At 56.0% G+C, this 18,760-nt stretch overlaps 1 protein-coding gene across 6 annotated transcripts in view; it reads right to left on the bottom strand.

Annotated features, from left to right (window-relative positions):
* MRTFA (myocardin related transcription factor A) overlaps positions 1–18,760 on the bottom strand; it is a 153,634-nt gene that overhangs the window by 10,692 nt on the left and 124,182 nt on the right. For all 6 annotated transcript variants that reach the window (XM_062202806.1, XM_062202801.1, XM_062202803.1 and 3 more), the window contains 4 exons: positions 5,699–5,754; positions 2,636–2,711; positions 1,822–1,983; positions 86–261 (listed from right to left, as the gene is read on the bottom strand). In XM_062202806.1, coding sequence (XP_062058790.1) covers positions 86–261; positions 1,822–1,983; positions 2,636–2,711; positions 5,699–5,754 — 470 coding nt within the window. The remainder of the gene's footprint in view (positions 1–85; positions 262–1,821; positions 1,984–2,635; positions 2,712–5,698; positions 5,755–18,760) is intronic.

Genomic DNA, 18,760 nt, shown 5'->3' with positions numbered 1-18,760 from the left:
GGGGAGCAGCCTGGGCTCCCTGTGCCAGAGCAGCTCCACCCACTGGATTCAGAAAGATCTTACTCCGGCAGCCTTGCAAGCTCACCTGAGTGGGGGACATGGACGTGGCACTGGGCAGTGGCTCGCTGGCTCGGGCCTCCAGAGGTGACGGCACTGAGCCCTGGGACTCATGGCTGGCGGGCTGCTCAGGGGATAAGGCGTCACTGCTGTCCTCGTCAAAGGAAGAGCTGTCGGCCACTTTCGGGTAGTTCACCTGGCCCACTGAGACCCAAGGCTCGCGTAAGCTCCACCGCCACCTAGGCCCAGCGGTGATGCTGGGCAGACAGGCGGAGGGAGAGCGGAAGCCACTGCCTTCTGCTGACCCGGAACAGTCCAGAAAGAGGCTCCCAAGGCCCCCAGTGCGGCCTGATTTCTAACCTCCGGCCTTTAACTTGGCTGTCTCCCTCCCTCCTGGAGTCTCAGGAGTATGCTTGCCCTTCGACCCCCAACTTCCTGAATGACAGGCGCATCCCCTGTCACCCATGGCTTGCCCTTGCCATGCACTGGGGAGACTGAGGATGGGGCCAGTCACCAGGGTCACCAAGGGACAAGAGCACGGGGGTCAGACCTCCAACCTCACCCAGCAGCCTCAGGGGAGGGGGAGCTGGGAGCCGGGGCGCTGTGCCGTGGCAGGAGGAGCTTCCGGTCGCTCGGCTCTGCGGCCCCTGCCGCTGGCTGCCCGTCCACATCCTCTTTATAAAAAGCCACCAAATGCAAGTGAAGTGGGAGCCCCTCTGGCAAATTCGGAACCCAAGGCAGGGGGCGGAGCCTGATTCACAGCCGGCTGGTCGGCGGTGAAGGTCACAGCCTGGGACTTGGATGGGTGTCGGAAGTTGTCTGGGATGGAGCCCCCCGCCGCGGCTCTGAGGCATGGTGGCCGGCGTCAGCAGTGAGCGGACATGGAGTTCACCCCGGGCTGACCCCAGAAAAGTGTCCAGCGTGGGGAGCAGCGAGCCAGCCGCAGCCCGAGGTTCTGCACGGCCCGGTCTCCGCACGGCTCTCCTCCCTCTCCCTGCCTCTCCCTCTCCTCCACACTCAGCTGATTCCCGCCTGTCCAGGCTCACTGCACGACCACTGCCCCAACTGTGGCGGAGCGGGGAACCTCCTGTGTGTGTGCCCAGTGGCTGCCTGCCTGCCTGTCCTAGAGCCTGCCCTGCACACTGCCTGGATCCGTCAGCACTTGTTGAACGGTGGATCTGAGGAGGAGGCCAGGCTCCAGGAAAAGATGTCTCTAATGAACACAAAGGAGGGCCAGCTCTGTGGTGTAGTGGGTAAAGCAGCCTCCTGTGGCACCAGCATCCCATATGGGCACCAGTTCAAGTCCTGGCTGCTCCACTTCTGATCCAGCTCCCTGCTAATGCGCCTGGGAAACCAGCAGAAGATGGCCCAAGTCCTTGGGCCCCTGCACCCACGTGGGAGACCCGGAGGAAGCTCCTGGTTCCTGGCTTCAGATCGGCCCAGCTCTGGCTGTTGTGGCCATCTGGGGAGTGAACCAGCAGATGGAAGGTATCTCTAACCCCGCCTTTCAAATAAATAAATAAATAAAAATCTTAAAGAAAAAAGGAGAAAGGAATAAGTGCAGGTTTCTAACCCCTGGTACCTCTCACGTTCACACACATCGAGCCGACACCTCCTGACCCACGGAAGACGAGCAGGCCCTGGGTTCACAGAGACAGGGATGCGCGGAGGCCTGACATTCACTCAGGCAGCCGGCACTACCCTGAGCTGCCACAGCCTGCGCACTGCCCTGACACAGCTGTGGCTCCACCAGAGGGGCCTCACCGATGATGGCCTCCTTCAGGCTGGACTCCACCGGGAGGATGTTCTTCTCCACCAGCTCCATGGGGCCTGGCCTCTGTGCAATCTTCTCGTTGAGGTCATCCGCCAGCCTGGCTCTCTTCAGCTTCAGCTGCTTGGCCTGCAGGGAGGGCTCGGCCGAGGTCTCTGCCGTGGGAGAGAGCGGGTGCCGGAGGTGAGGACGGCCCCGCCCGCCCTGGGAGCCCCGCGGCGGCCCAGGTGGACAAGAGGCCTGGCGTGCAGGTCACAGGACAAAGGGGCACCACTGTGGGCAGCGCAGGGTCGCAGGGGATGACAGCCAGGCCCGGGCCGGCCCCAGGACTTGCCGAGGTGGGGGGGTGGGACGAAGGCGCGGTGACAAGGGGTAGGCCTCTGCCCGCCCTCAAGCTCCATGCCGTGGCGCAGCCCCTCCCTACTCTGCACCCTGTGGGGTTCAGACTAGGAAGGCGCTCCTCCAGCCCCGGCCCCCACCAGGCCGACGGCTGTGTCTGCGCTGCCTCAGGGAGTGCAGGTGCGGCATCCAGGGTGACCCTCCTCAGACATCACAGGTGCTCAGGTCGACGTCAAGTGGATGAACAAGAGGGAGGGGCCGCAAACGGGAAAGGTACTGGGGCAGACTGAGGAGCAGAGACGGATCCGTGACTTCACCCAGGGAGGGCCAGCCGGGGGACGCGACTGCTTCCTGAGAGCCAGCGGCGGGCGCTGCCGTCTGACCGTGAGGGCAGATGAAGAAAGCAGGAGCGGGGGGGGGGATGTGGTGGGCAGGGCCGGGGGAGCTCGCCCTTCCAGTCTCACCCACCTTCCAGAATGTGCATCCTGACCAGCTCTGATCTCTCCGGCCGGGAGCGAATCTTCCGCTTCAGATAGTCCTCCGTCTGCGAACAACACACCGGAACCTCAGAGCCTGGCCACCAGACCACGGAAGCAGCCTTGGCCACGGCACCTGTGCAGCCCCCGTGCCCTCAAGTGGCGAGTGCAGGCTTCTGGGGCAGGGGAAGGCCTGGAGAGGACAGTCCACCTCCCACTGCGCCTGCTGAGGACAGGGCCGTCAGGGAGCCTGTCCCTGCGGGGCTGGGGTCTTCGCAGGGTGCAGTCCGCACAGATCTCCAATGTGACTGCACCAGACAATCTTAACTCCACTTTTCAGGTGTCCTTGTGTGCACGCTGTACTACAAGGCAGGCAGGAGGGAGGCGAACAGGAGCACTGACACCCGCTGCTGCCCGCTCTGGGAGACAGCTTCCGGTCGCTCTCCCATTGAGAACGGAACTTCAATCCTGCACCGACCACCACGGACCTGAACACAACTTCACGCTGTCTCACAACCTCAGCTTTGCGCTGTCAGGCACACGTCACCTCAGTTCTGAACGGCAGCCAAGTCCTGGTTCTACTGCACAGTGTCACAGCTCTCGAGCCTCAAAACCAAGGTCCTCATTGCCCCATTTTTTTAGGCTCGGGGCAAACTAAACCCTCCCCCAACAGCAGTCCTGCTGCCTGGTCTGGTTACAGTGTGCGTGTGAGACACGCTCGACCTGCGCGCCAGCATTCTTCAAACCCTCGGCAAGATCTGCGTGGAGAGGACGGGACAGGGTGGGAGACAGCAGGGCAGAAGACAGAGGACTGGAGCACGTTCCACACGGTGCGGTCTTCACGGGCCCGCTCCCCTGCCATCTGTGCCTGGGGTTTAACGGACGGACATGGGCTTGGAGCCTAGCACACCGTCTGAGTGGGGTGGGCGCTGCAGGTCTTCAGGCAGCAGGGGGCGCTCTGAACAGCAGCCAGGGCCGAGGCAGGGCAAGCACTGACCGAGAAAACCCCTGGAGCAGCTTCAGGACTGCTGAGCGCACAGAGGGGCTGGGAGGGCGCTGCACCAGCCCAGAGAGGCCATGGAGGTCAGGTGCCCCTTCCCACAGGCTGAGCTGTCTCGCTCAGAACAGTGGACATATCCATGATGTTGAGTGGCTGAAACCTGGCCCTCTGGAAGCCATTCTATGAACCGGTCTAGAAGGTTAGAGTTCCCTGATGGAAAACCGGGGAAACAGTTTGCTTTCAGTGTAGAATTTAAAGGTAAGAGCTTTGCAGCTGACACTAAAATCACTCGTGACCGTTGGACAGAATTACTAAGAAAATGAATGAAGGAACCAGCACTGTGGCGCAGTGAGTTAAGCCACTGCCTGCCACGCCAGCATCCCATGCAGAGTGCTGGTTCAAGTCCCAGCTGCTCCACTTCTGATGCAGCTCCCTGCTGCTGACGCACCCGAGAAGGCAGCAGATGATGGTCCGAGTATGTGGACCCCTTCCCCCATGTGCAAGCCCAGGATGGAGTTCCCAGCTCCTGGTTCCAGCCTGCCCCAGTGCTGGCATTTGGGGCGTGAACCAGCAGATAAAAGACTGACTCTCTCTCTCTCTCTACTGCTCCAGCTTCCAAGCTGATCTTTTGGAAAATGGATGGGAGAGGAATCAACTGCATGAAGAGGGTCTGAAAGCCCCAGTGAGAATGATACCGCCGCCGCCACTGCGGCTCCTCACGGCACCAGCAGCGCGGGCAGGCGGCTCCCGGAAGAGAAACGGGCGCACCGTCTCTGAAGTGCAAGTGGACTGGCTGCACCCCGCTCGTCTGGAAGTGGGAGATGGAGATGTAAACAGCCTTTCAATGCCCTAAAGTGTTAATCTCACTGCAACCAACCTAATAGGTTCATTCTCCTCTCTCAGTGAAGAACTGTAATTTGTGCTTCAGTATTAAAGCAGTTGTTGTCGTCTGGAAGCTGTGTGCACGATAAGCACATACTGGGTGTGTGTGTCTATGACATGTTAGGGAGCAGAGTTGTTCTGCTCACAGCAGCAACAGTAAGGGATGTGGAATCAGGAAGGCTGGAGTCCCGGCTTTGCCGCTGGCCCGCAGGCACAGAGGAAGGTGGGAGTCCAGGCTTTGCCGCTGGCCCGCAGGCACAGAGGAAGGCTGGAGTCCCGGCTTTGCCGCTGGCCCGCAGCACAGAGGAAGGTGGGAGTCCCGGCTTTGCCACTGGCCAGCAGGACAAGTTTGTCCGCCTTCCCTCTTCTTCCAAGCAAGCGCTCAGTGACACGGAAGCTGTTCTAAGCCATTCTTCTCCGTCCCCGCCTGTCTGCAGGGCTCCGACTGCCCGCCGCTCTCAGCAACCGAGCAGAGAGCAGTGCCACTGCCGCGGCTCCCACAGTCCCGGCCCCGGGACTACGTTCACTACGTATCAATCACGACTTCCTAGGGGAAAACACATCAAAGCCAGAAGAAAAGTCCTGGAGGCAAACACTGCAGTCTCAGGAAGAACTGCAGAACTCTGGGGAGCCAAGGCCTGAGCTTCACTGCGGGGTTTTCCCCAGCACTGAACGCAAAAGAAAAAGCGAAGGGGGTGGGGGAGGAAGCCGGTTCTGGTGACTTCCCCATCTCCACCCGCGCCGACAGAGCACTCCTCAGGTCCCCGGGGAACTGAAACTGAGGGCATAGGAGTGCAAGTGAGGTGCTACAGCAGGAAACCGGGCTCAGCACCGGGCCCTGCTTCTGCTTTCTGCAAGTTCCAAGTGGTCACTGGCTGCCCTGGGGCGGACGGGGACCAGCGAGGCTCCCAGCCCCGGGCATGCCCGCCCTGCACGCGGGAGCTTTTCCGAGGCTGGTGGTCATGTCTTGACATCTACAAGAGGCTATTTGGAATGAAGGGTGGGGAAACACCAGTGGTCCCCAGAGCAAGACCAGGGAGACTCCCCAAGGTTCTAAGCAGAAACTCCGCTCTGGTCACGGGAGGGGGCGGTGCAGGCCAAGCAGGAAGGGCAGACGTGTCTGTTCACACCCTGGGAGTGCACGGGGGCTCCGTGGGAAGAAGGGTGACTCACCCGGGCCCGCTCCAAGCTCCTTCTTTGTTCGTGAAACGCAGCTGGGCTTTTCAAAGCTGTGGAGAGAACAAGCGAAAGGTCACCCCACTGGGCAGCAGCGCGTCTGTAGTCACAACCTGCAGTGGGGATGGCTTCGTTGGCTTGGGTTCTCCACAGCGGCTCGACCAGCCCCAGCGGGGGGCCGAGCGGCCCGGACCTCTGGGCAGGCACGGATTTTCGGGGCTTCGCTGCACCAGCCGAGCCGCACTGGCCACACCCTGGCTGCCCATGGGGGCAGTCCCAGCTCCACCTCTATGAAGGCACTCATGGGCTCACTTTGAGAGATATACTGGACTGTGGCCGCGTGGGCCCGAGGACACCTGCGGGGCCTCAGTTACTCTGGGGACCTGGAGACAGGAGGGGCAGAGCCGCGTGCTGGCCAGGTCCACCTTGCTTCTTCAACCTCGCAGGCCCCTCAAGAGGCTGAAAGGTCTCAGTGGGACAGCTGGACCAAAAAGACTAATGTCCCCTGGGTGCTGGTTCCTTCTTCGCTTCAGCTGGTATTAACAGTGCTGCTAAAATTAATCTGAATCTCATCTCTAAGGTCTAAAAGAACTTCGCAGCAATCCTGTGGCTGAGCCGGTGGAGGGACACTGGCAACCAGCAGCGACGTGGGCTTGGCGCTGTCCTGGGGCCACTGGCACACAGCCCGCAGTCTCAGTCCAGCCCTGGGGTGGCACCCTTCTAACGCTGTCAGAAGCTGGGCTCTCGGGACAAATGACCGCTCAGATACCAGGAAGACAGGGAAAGGCCTGACTCACTTCACCAGGGAGGTGGCAGTAAGGGAGAAATTTACAGGACTGCGGTCAGTTTCGCTTCTGTCCCCTCCAGTTTCAGAGCAGCTGTGAAACTGCCCCTGCTCTGGGAGATAAGTGCTAGGCGGCGGCTGTGGTGGGAGAGCAGGCTGAAGAGTCGCTAAAAGTAGCAGGAGCATAGATAGGAGCCCATCCTGCCTGCATTCAGCCCCCAGGGCCAGGCCTCAGCATCCGTGATCCCAGCAGAAGGCTTCGCACATCACAGCAGCACTTCTTTAAGACATTTTTAACATCTCAGGGTATAAAGCAAACTAAAGGGCTGCATGGGGCCGGCGCTGTGGCATAGTGGGTAAAGCCGCCTCCTTCAGTGCCGGCATCCCATATGGGCGCCAGTTTGAGTTCTGGCTGCTCCACTTCCGATCCAGGTCTCTGCTGTAGCCTGAGAAAGCAGAAGATGGCCCAAGTCCGTGGGCCCCTGCACCCACGTGGGAGACCCAGAAGAAGCTCCTGACTCCTGGCTTCAGATCGGCACAGCTCTAGCTATCGTGGCCAACTGGGGAGTGAACCAGCGGTTGGAAGACCTCTCTCTCTCTGAAACTCTTTCAAATAAATAAATAAACCTTTTTTAAAAATTAAAATAAAGCGCTGCTGAGTTCCCTTCTCGTCTTTCAACAGCAGGGGGAGCTCTAGATTCAACAAATAATCTCGGAGAGACCCCCAGCACGGGGCCCCTCCCCTGCCCCCCCAGCACTCATTCCAGGCCACAGGGAGGTCCTGGGCATTCTGGAAGGCTCCGCAGCCATCCACGGCCTGCTCCTACTGTGTAAAGTTGGCTCAGCTCCAACGCTGTCCACCCAGGCCTGCTGTAGTGGGCGTGACAGGGTGGCCACAGTGACGGAGGCCTAGAGAGAGCGCCCAGCATGGGCCCCGCCCCACCTTCCTGGCCTGCCCGGGGCTGGTCTCACAGGCTATTGTTCCTGCATGGCCTGGGTCCCCGCCACACTACACAACCCACAGAGCCTGGCAGGGTTCTGTCTGTCTTGCTCCTCACAGGGCCTGACACACAGCACGCCCCCCAAGGACTCACTCAGTGAATAATGACTACTCTGTAAGAAGTGACACAAAGTGACAAACGAGAGGATTCCCAGCTCTACATTTGACTCCAGCCAGGAATCTGGCTCTCGTCTGGGTTCAGCCTTCACTCAAGTCCTGAGTGGACAGCCAGGGGCTGGCATTCCAGCACTGGGCTCCCCCAGTTACTGCTGGCATGGCACGGGGTGTGACCACTTCCTGGGTGTCATCTTCCCCTGCACATCAGAATCTCGCGAGACCAAAACAGGAGGCAGCGTGCTGAAGCCAGGGCACTCACCGCATGGAGGAGGTGCTACAGTCAGAGCCCATAACTGGGGTGAGTCACTGCTGCGCTTCCCCCACAGGCCAGCTCCCCCTGCCACAGCCCTGCACCGTCTGAAACCCTGACCTGCTGCTGTAGCAGCCTACTCCGGCCATCCCAAGCGTGATCACAAGCGGCAAGGTACAAATCCCACGACTGGAAGGGAACACGTAAGCCCAGAACTTGGTGGGAGCACAGTGCACCGTCCTCGTCTACCCGGCCTGGTGCACCCCATTAACGCAGTGAGTGACAGTCCAACAGCTGCTGTATACAGGAACCTGCTTGGCCCCACTGAGCTAAGAAAACATTCCTGTGGCAGCAAGAGGTGACAGGCACTGTCCCAGGCACACTCAACATGCCGGCTGCTACCGCACCCCCAGTGCCTCCTCCAGCCTGGGGCGGCTACTACATGCGGTGAACAGCAGGCTCCAGGTCACCCTCAGTTCACAGTGCTATCCACTCCTCTGGGTGGCTTCTCTTTCAAGAAATAGGGCAGACAATGGGAGGAGGGGGTGCGAGGGGCTTCAACCACACGCACAGGCCAGAGGGAGGAGGCGTCCCCGCATGTGGAGGCTGATCGGGACTGAGCCCACAGAGGCATGAGGAAGGCTCATGGGGGGGTCCAGGGACCCTTCTGAGGGACCCCAGGGCTTCAGGCATCAAGAGCCATACCTGGGAGCTCACCATGCATGCAGCAGCTGCCTGTGATGCTGACCCCATCCCAGGAGGCAGGCTGGGACAGTGAGAAGGCCGGGGGAATGCGCTGGCAGGTCAGGGCCTGCTCAAGACAACCAGAAGCAAAGACCCAGAGAAAAATTCAGTCCAGCAATGACCAATTCCACGGGGCTGTCTCACGGATAACAACACCGTAACCTCACTGAATCACTGAGACACCTTAGCCCAGGGAGTGACACGCGCTGAGTCTAACAGCAGGGAGGTGCAGGCAGCCGCCAGGTCACCTGCTGGCAGGAGGCCCCAGCCCAGGCCTAGCACTGCGGGTAACCCAGCTCTCTCTGCTTCTCTTTCCCCATTTCCAAACCTGCTCTCTGACGGGTTCAGCAGTTTCAGGAGCCACTTCTGCGAGCAGGAGGGGAAGTAATGGGACTTCCAGCACTCCTCTAGGGAGAAGCTGGAGCTGGGGTGCAAGTGAGCTTGGTCCACCAGGTCAGAAGCCCAGAAGGCTGCTCCATGAGCGCCCAGCCAGCTGTGACAGGCGTCACACGGTGCAGGGTGGCCCAGCGAGGATGTGAGAGAGCCAGGTAGGTCCAGGCTTCCCTAATGTGGAGAGGCAAAGTCACCTCAAGTTTCAAAGCAGAAAATAGCTTTAAAAACTTTATTTACTTATATTTGAAAGGTAGAGTGACACACACACACACACACACACAGGGAAGGAGGGAGATCTTCCATTCCCAGGTTGACTAGCCCAAATGCCCACAACCGCCAGGGCTATGCCAGGCCAAAGCCAGGGTCTCCAACACAGGTGACAGGGACTCAAGTACTTGGCCCATCATCTTCTGCCTCCCAGGTCCATTAGCAGGAAGCTGGATCTGAAGCAGAAGAGCTGAGATTTGAAGAAACACTGTGATGTGGGGTGTGGGTGTCTTAGTGCACCATACCACAACACCTGCCCCAGGAAACAGGTTTTAAGGTTCAGCCCTCTTGGACAGGTGCATGGCACAGTGGCTGAGACACTGCTTGCAATGCCCACATCACAGAGTGCACGGGTTCAAATCCTAGCTCTGCTTCCAATTCCAGCTTCTTGCTAACATGCATCCGGGAAAGCAACAGGTGATGGCTCGAGTACTTGGGTTCTTACCACTCATGTGGGAGCTCTGCATTGAGTTCTGGGCTCCTGGCTGTGGCATGGCCCTGCCCTGGCTGCTGTAGACATTTGGAGAGTGAACCAGAAGTGGGAAGATCTCTGTCTGCCTCGCAAATAAGGCCTCTACCAGTTGCAAGAAAAACCCCAAAGACCCAGAGTCCACCCGTACATGTGTCCAACTCGGTGGCCGCATTTATCTTGGGCTCCTTCTCCTGCCGCCCTGTTGCCTTAACAGCTCTGCCAAGGGCATCACTCAGACCTCATTTTCCCAGAAACTCCTAGAAGGCAGTCTCTGGAGAGAGAAGTCCCCAGAGACCAACCAGACACAGGAGCTGCTAGGAATACACGTTCTGGTGTCGACGGGCAGTCGTCATCCCTCTCTCCCACCCTGGGAGCTGCTTCCCTGGGGATCCCTGCACCGTCCAAGCTCCCCAGCGAATTCAGATGAACACAAGACGGGTGTGCCACTAATCACAGTTTCCGTTCTCGATGTGGGCTCTGCCCGCCTGGCCAGGCCTGTTCACCAGTACCCGCTCTGTTTCTCCTCTGACGCATATGCTGCTTAACTATATGAAGCTATCCTCAAATTTTAAAAAATAATAAAAAAGAGAAAACTACTTCTCCCCTGATGAGGAGCTCAGTGCCTGCTCAGCACTCCTGCAAAGCTTCACGCTCAGGGTGCAGGGCCCGGCCAGGCTGAAGGGGAAGGAACCAGGATGCTTACAGCCCATACCCCAGCAATCTCAGGGCCTTGCGCCAGAGCTTCCCCCACCAGCTCCAGACTGACCTAACTCTGTGGCACGCGAGTCTTCGGGATCCACAGAGAAGGCCTGGGAATGCCATGTGACAATTAGCCACCGAGCCTGCCTCCTCGTATCACTAAGAGAATACCTACTGCGTGCCTGGGTCTGACAGCCGCTGAATTCTTCACTCCCCCCCTCGATAAAACAACACACCAGCAGCTCACCACCAGTTCTGCATGTGAGCAACCAGAGGCTAGGAACACATACAGTAACAGAGGTCGCTGGAGGGCCACAGGCCACTGTGAGGGCAGTGCGGGCTGCACGTGGATGGAGACGGAACGCGTGAACCAGGAAGGAAAGCAGAAATACATCCCGCCATGGATCCAGGGAGCAACTATCCGGCAAGTTCTGCTGCATTACAGAGGGCGGGGCTCCAGCTGTCTCGAGAGAGCTCCCGGGCTGATGGGAGCACCCGGGAGAGGCTCGGAGGGGCTACCAGGACGGCGAAAGTCGACCAAGGCAAGTGGAGTCAGAGAGGACGGGGCTGAAAAAGTGTGGAAAGGAGCAGTGGATGAAAGCTTTTCAAAGCTGGCGAGAGGCTGAGTCTTCAGATTCAACCGGCTGAGTGCACCCTGAGTAAGATCAGCCCAAACAAATGTGGGTCAAGTTTAATCACAATTAACTGTCCAAAAATTAAAGACAAAGGAAAAATCGTAAAGGCTCCCCGAGGAAAGACATCGGACTGCCAGGCCCTCCCTGTGGGGCCTGTGAGGGAGCAGCCCGGTATTCTTCTGGGGCTGCTAAGGACTGCATCTCAAGATCAGGACCAGGGAAGTGACAGAACACAAGTGTGACCAGAAGCATGGGGAGTGGTTGCTGAGTTACCTGTGAAAGAAAATAAAATAAGCAGAACACGGCTGGTAACTGCCACACAGCCATTTCATAGTCGCCCCCCACGTCTGCACTCACTCCACCCTTCCTTTTAATTCTGAGTGTGTCAACCCCACCACCTGCAACCCCGCCCTGGCCCACCACTCATCTCTTCCTCACTCACTCACACAAACTCTTTCTGGAAAAACATTTATTTATTTATCTATCTACCTACCTACCTATTTATTTATTTATTTGAAAGGCAGAGTTAGAGAGAAAGAGAAGGACAGACAGAGAGGGGGATTTTCCATCCGCTGGTTCATTCCCCAATTGGCTACAACGGCTGGAGCTGGGCCAGTCTGAAGTCAGGAGCCAGGAGCTTCGTCCAGGTCTCCCACATGTATACAGGGACCCATGCACTTGGGCCATCTTCCACTGCCCTCCCAGGTGTATTAGCAGAGAGTTGGATTAACTTTTCTTATTTTCACTTTCCATCCTCATTGGTGGATTTTAAAAAAAGCCACCTTAAGTTGTGAGAAGTCAAAGAGCCATTAGTCAACTTAGTAGTTGTGGTAGTCCTCATCTCCCTCTGGCTGAATAGTAATAGGCCTGTCATTTTATTAGCTTGCCCTCTCTGTGGTAGCAGATATTTCTTTCTAACCTTTTTTTTTTTTTTTAAACAAACTGGCACGTGGTCATATTGGAAATGATGGTTTCTACTTCTGGGCACCTTGCCAAGAGACAGCCCGACAAGGGGCCCAGGAAGGCAGTGAGCCCTGCAGACAGCAGTAGTGCCAACGCCCTGAGTGGGAACCTGCCTGAGTGCGAGGGGCACTGAGGAGAGCAGGCCTGCAGGGCGGAGCAAAGGGGAGGGGAGCAAGCAGAGGCCACGTGTGCAGTGAGCTGTCCCTGAGGGGCAGCAGAGGAAACCGTGCAGGGTGGGCCTGTCCCACCTCAGGCGTGTCTGAGAGTGAAACGTGCGTACGTGTCTGTGTGTCTGTGTGTATGTGTCCATGTGTCTGTTGTGTGTCTGTGTCCGTGTGTCTCTGTGTTGTGTCTGTGTGTATGTGTCCATGTGTTTGTGTCTGTGTTTTGTGTGTCTGTGCATACATGTCCGTGTGTCTATGTGTTGTATGTCTGTGTCCATGTGTCTATGTGTTGTGTGTCTGTGTCCGTGTGTCTGTGTGTCTGTGTCCATGTGTTATGTGTCTGTATGCCTGAGTCTGTGCCCTCCCTGAGGTTGGCGGGCAGGCTCAGAGGGCTCCCCAGGATCTGCACTGCGTGTCACTGAACCTGAGCTTCTTGGTACCCAGGACTTGCCATGCATCACAGCTGAGAAACAACTTGCGTGGGCTCACACCCTCACCCTGCAGAATGAAGACAGCCGGCTCTTCTGAAGCCACAGGGCAGACGCTTCCCAGGAAGCATCCCGCTTTCTTCAAAATGGGTGACAGTTACCAAAAATAACACACAACAGTGTTTTTAATCTGATCTTTCACATTTGGCCTTCTTTTCCCGGCAACTTCTTTGGAAACAATCACTGCCTTGTCTTCTCTATTGGCCGTGAGACACAAGGGACGACTTCAGACCTAGCCTTAGAAAATGCCACGGAGGCACGCATTTCCCTCCAGCCCTTTCTCGAAGGGGCCAACACAGCAGAAAAAGGAGTCGCTGTGTAATCAAACTCCATCCAAAGCTAACTGAGTCTTCTGCCCTTGGCCTTAGCCAACTTTGTCACACAGCTCCAGGCAGTTCACTAACTTGCCAGGGCTGACCACGACATGACCCTGGATCCCAGAGGGGCAGGCGTGGCAGCCTTTCCCAGCACTGGCGGTGGGGCTCGCAGGCTGTCTATACCCATCGCCTAACATGCGCAGCCTCATCAGTCTTAGGAATTTCCCATCGATTCGTGAATCCTGTGGCCAGGGCTGTCCTGTACTTCAGAACGCCTGGGAAGAAGCAAAGAGACACACTCCACACCGCCCCAACAAAGGAAATGGGGAAGATGCCAGGTGCCCTGGGCCCAGTGTTTCTCCAACTGTGGCTCCAGAACCATTCACGTGGGAGCCTGGGGTGCAAGGATCTCCTGACCTGGAGAATGTGCATCCCTCTTCAGCTGAGAGACCCTGGGGCCACTAAAGCTTGAAGAGCACTGTCTCCCTAGTCCAAAAGGCAAAGGCGAGGTGAGCAAGAGGCGAGAACCAGTCTGTCTGCCCATTCTCCATCGGCAGGTGCTGGAGACGGAAAAGCACACCTTGTGAGGGAGGACCAGATGAAATCCCAAGACCTGATTTGAAATTCAGCTCCGTCAGCTGGGTAGGATGGGGGTTTCGATTTCCAAGCTCCTTTCGGACCATGGCAATGCCTATCTCTGGGAGCTGAATCAGGGCCTTGTTGCCATTTTCTGCACACCTGCTGTCTGCAGGAGAGGCGTGGGGACCACAGCCAGCCACGGCCACGGGACTCCCAATCCTGGCACCAGTGTGTTAGGGTCTCACACCGAGGACCAGCGGAGCAGAGGTCACTGGTGCAGAAGAGCTGACACGAGCAGCAGGTGGACAATCTTCCTTAGGACTCCCTATCCAGGCAGAGCTCAAGTTCTTACCTGGGTCACGCGGCGCCCACTTGAGAGCAGTTATGAATTCCTGGAAACTGTGAATTTGGGGCACTTGCTTGGACAGCTATCTAGTGGGAGGATGTGCACTAAAGAAATCAAAAACCTCTGATTTAACCAAGGGATACTACGGCAGAAATGGAAAGACGCCCACGGCCTTCAAGCCCGACAAAGAGCAGACAGAACGGGAAGCACCTTGACTGGAGGGCTCACACAGACAGTGCTGCTCTCACCGCCCCCACCTGTCACCTGTCACCTGCCCCACTGAGGAGGGATTCACAGCTGTGAAAGCACAGTGGGCGAGCACCACAAGGACAAGAACCAGCAGCGACCATCAGAAGGTCCACAGGGTTTGCAGCCAGAACACCCACATGGGGTCTGTTTCTGCAGCAGTGTGGCCTCGGCTGTGTCCTCGGACCCTGAGACACTGCAGCGCCCGCTACTCTGGGTGCCAACAGCATTCAGCGAAGTGAAAGTGCTCTGCCGTCTGCTAGAAGCTACAGTGCCCTGCGGACACCGGTGCTGCTGCGACTCTCCCGTGCCACCAGCACGTGTGTGCAGGCAAGCGCTGAGGGCCAGTGGGGCTCAACTTCAGTTTTCATCTGTTCTGAGGTAACCACTGAAGTGTTGACAAGAGTATCCTGCTACAAAGACCATCAATAACCAGAGTTGTGCTGACAGTTCCAGAGGCTGACCAGGCCATGAGCACCACGACTCAGTGCATGAGACCAACAAATGACCTGGGCAGACGGAGAAGGGACCACACATTCTAGGACACAGAGGGATCCCGAGGAGCCACCACACGGCTGCCTTCCTCATCACTTCCTGTTTTGGTGCACAGGCACCTGGGCTGCCACCCACACACAAGCCAGCAGGAAAGCACGAATGTGAGCGGACGCAGGCTCCTCCCTTCTCAGAAGTGCGAGCTGCTCCAGACCCACACCTGACCCACTGACAACAAAAGAGGCACAGTCCTGCACACCAGGCGTGTCCAGACACGCTGAGTTCCGGAAGCACTTGGGCTATCTTTTGCTGCCCTCCCAGGCACATTAGCGTGAAGCTGGATTGGAAGTGGAGCAGCCAGGACTCAAATCAGCACTCGATATAGGATGCAGTTGTCCCAGTACACAGATTACCCCACTGTGAGGCCACACCCCATCACACCCCATCAGTCACCCCTCACGGCCTCTGCGTGCACCTCTGTAGTATTTCTACCCTGTACGTCAGTGAGCAGCACATGAGTGACTCCACGGCCTCCTCTACGTGTGTTATCTTGAGAAGCAGCAAGCCTCAGCTGTCTCAGATACTTCAAGAAGCAACTGTTGGGGCTGGTGCTGTGGCATAGTGGGTAAAGCTGCCGCCTGCAGTGCCAACATCCCATATGGGTGCTAGTTCAAGTCCCAACTGCTCCACTCCCCATCCAGCTCTCTGCTATGGCCTGGGAAAGCAGTAGAAGATGGCCCAAGTGCTTGGGGCCCTGCACCCGTGTTGGAGACCTGGAGGAGGCTCCTGGCTCCTGATCGGTACAGCACCAGCCACTGAGGCCATCTGGAGAGTGAACCAGCAGATGGAAGACCTCTCTCTCTGCTTCTCTGTAACTCCGCCTTTCAAGTAAACCAATCTTTAAAAAAAAGAAGAAGAACCAATTGTTAAATGAAGTTTAGCAGCCACTGTATTTCTCAGATATTAAACTGCTTCAAGATGACCACTGCTCTCCGTGGCCTCAACAGCGCTTCCCGCTGAACTGCCCTTTGAAGGAACAAATCCCCTCCCAGCTCAAACACGAAACTCAGGCCACGGTCCTATTGTAGGATTTGTCAGCAGCTGTCCACAGAGGCGGCTCCGTATTCTTCCCCCATCGAGGTAGAAACAGCAGGGAGAGACACAAGGCCACTGCCTTGTCACCAACGAACAGGACAGCTCGAGTGATGGGCCAGCCAGCCTTCTCCAGGGATCTAAGGAGGACCCTCGAGCCTAGCTCAGCCTCCCCTAACTTCAAATCCACAGACCAGGTTCACTCTCCCCTGGGACACAGGCCTCACCCTGGTCTTCATCAAATGCCATGAAACTGCAGATTCCACTCCAGTCACACAGCCTCCTTCCTGTGAAGATGACCCCTCGCCTCACCAGGTAAAGCTCTCTGCTGAGGAGAGGAGAGAAAGGAGAGGAAGAGAAACTGTCTTGCATCCAAAGATCTCTCCGTATCTGAGAGAGCGATGGCTATGTTAACACGCTCCAGGGAGGGCAGCAGGGGACCCAGGGCGCTGACCCGACTGGGCACTGCCCAGGAGGGTACTGGCAGGATCGTGGCCAAGCAGCTCTGGCTCACAGCTGAGAGACTACCAAGCACATCGCTTCCAGCAGCTCCAAATGGACCAGAGCACACTGCGCTGATTAAGGTCTGGAGAGGCCAAGATCTGGCCCTCACCCCTCACCCACACCCAGTGACCTATGAATACAACTTCACGGGAAAGCAAATAAATGACATTTCCTTGAAACCTGTGGTTGTCCATCTTAGATATTTGTATGTTGAGAAAACAGGGGCTGGCTCTGTGGTGCAGCAGCTTAAGCCTCAGCCTGCAGTGCTGGCAGCCCGGGTGTGCCCATTCGGGTCCCAGCTGCTCCACTTCCCATCCAGCTCCCTGCTAATGTGCCTGGGAAAAGGCCCAAGTGCTAGGGCACCTGCCACCCATGCAGGAGACCTGGCTGTTGCAGCCACCTGGAGAGTGAACAGTGCATGGGAGACATCTTTTTCTCTGTCCTCCTCTAACTGTGATTTTCAAATAAATAAGCATCTTAAAAGGGGGGTAGGTCACCCTCAAATCACACCCTCATCTGCTCTGCAGTCACCATGGCATAACCCTGGCAAACGCCTGTCTCCTGGCAAGGTGCCCAGAAGTAGAAACCATCATTTCCAATATGACCGCGTGCCAGTTTGTTTAAAAAAAAAAAAAAAAAAAGAGGTTAGAAAGAAATATCTGCTACCACAGAGAGGGCAAGCTAATAAAATGACAGGCCTATTACTATTCAGCCAGAGGGAGATGAGGACTACCACAACTACTAAGTTGACTAATGGCTCTTTGACTTCTCACAACTTAAGGTGGCTTTTTTTAAAATCCACCAATGAGGATGGAAAGTGAAAATAAGAAAAGTTTAATTTCTTGAAAAATAATTCCTGTTTCTAAACACTAGTTTTGAGAGTTCTTAGTTAGATGTATGTTGAAAGTAGCTTTCAGAATCACAGGAGAATAGGTCTGAGCTAATGTTTGTCTCACTGTTCAATGAGAATACTACTGTCCCCACTTTAAAAGTATGAACACTACATGGTCACTAAACTATCCATGTGGGTGCCTGCCTGGCATGTAACTTGTAAGATGGGTTATTATTCTGATTTTACAAAAGTAGAAACTGCAGGGCCGGTGTTGTGCTATAGGTTAAGTCTTCACCCGCAACACCAGCATCCCAAATGGGCGCCGGTTTGAGACCCAGCTGCTCCACCTACATGCGCCTGGGAAATCAGCAGAAGACAGCCAAGTATTTGGGCCCCTGCACCCACGTGGGAGGCTCGGAAGAAGCGCCAGGCTCCTGGCTTTGGTCTGGCCCAGCTCCAGCTGTTGCAGCCATTTGGAGAATGAACCAATAGATGGAAGATCTCTCGCTTTCTCTCTCTACTTCTGTAACTCTTTCAAACAAATAAATGCTTTTTTAAAAAGTGGAAATTGAGTCCAGAAAAGTTACTGAATTGCTCAAAGTTATCTAACTCTTAAGTGGTAGAGTAAGGTGTAAAACTCCACTAATACTAACATTTAAATTAAATACAAAATTCAGGTCTTCAACTCAAACATGCCACATTTCAAGTACTCAATAGGGAATGTGCCTAGGCCAATGTCACAGAATATTTCTATCATTGCTCAAAGAGCTGCGGGGTGATAAAAGTGGCTCTTCTGGACTCATGGTAACTTGAGGAAGAAATCCCACAGCATCCCAATGTTTAATAAAGATGGCTTGATAGTGACAATGTGAAGTCATAAGCCCTTTCTCTCTGTATAAAATTTCTTTTTTAAGATTTTACTTATTTATTTGAGAGGTAGAGCTACGAACAGAGAGAGGTAAAGAAAGAGAAAGGTCTTCCATCAGCTGGTTCACTCCCAAAATGGCCATAACAGCCGGAGCCAGGCCAATCAGAAGCCAGGAGCCAGGAGCCTCTTCCAGGTCTCCCATGAAGGTGCAGGTGCCCAAACACTTGGGCCATTCTCCACTGCCCTTCTGGGCCATAGCACAGAGCTGGGTCAGAAGAGGAGCAGCTGGGACATGAACCAGTGCCCACACAGGTTGCTGGTGCCACAGGGAGAGGCTTAGCCTACTGTGCCACAGCGTCGGCCTCTGTAAACGTTTTTATTTACTTTTATTTCGGAGACAGAGACAGCATGGACAGAGAGTTCCTATCCACTAGTTCACTCCACAAATACCAACAACAGCTGGGGCTGAGCCAGGCCAAGACGGAGAGCTGGGAACTCAGTGGGTCTCCCAAGCAGGTGGCAGGGACCCGAATCGTTCAGCCGTCACCTGCTGCCTCCCAGAGAGAGCACCAGCAGAAAGCTGGGGCAGGGAGCAGAAATAGAACTCAAACCCGGGCCCTCTGATGTGGGATGCGAGCACCCTAATCGCCAGGTCAATGCCTCCGCCATAGCTCTTTCTTACTACAAGGAACTCTAGCTCAGGTTAGCTATCTTTCTAGGAGCTACAAAAACTAAAAACTGAAAAAAATCTCAGTACCCTCTGTCAGTTTTGCTGTGAAACTAAAACTACTCTAAACTAAAATCTAT

The sequence above is a fragment of the Lepus europaeus genome, chromosome 10, assembly GCF_033115175.1.
Source record: "Lepus europaeus isolate LE1 chromosome 10, mLepTim1.pri, whole genome shotgun sequence".
Classification (NCBI taxonomy): Eukaryota; Metazoa; Chordata; class Mammalia; order Lagomorpha; family Leporidae; genus Lepus; species Lepus europaeus.
The sequence above is the reverse complement of the archived record's forward strand: the minus strand, read 5'-3'. Positions and strand labels throughout refer to the sequence as shown.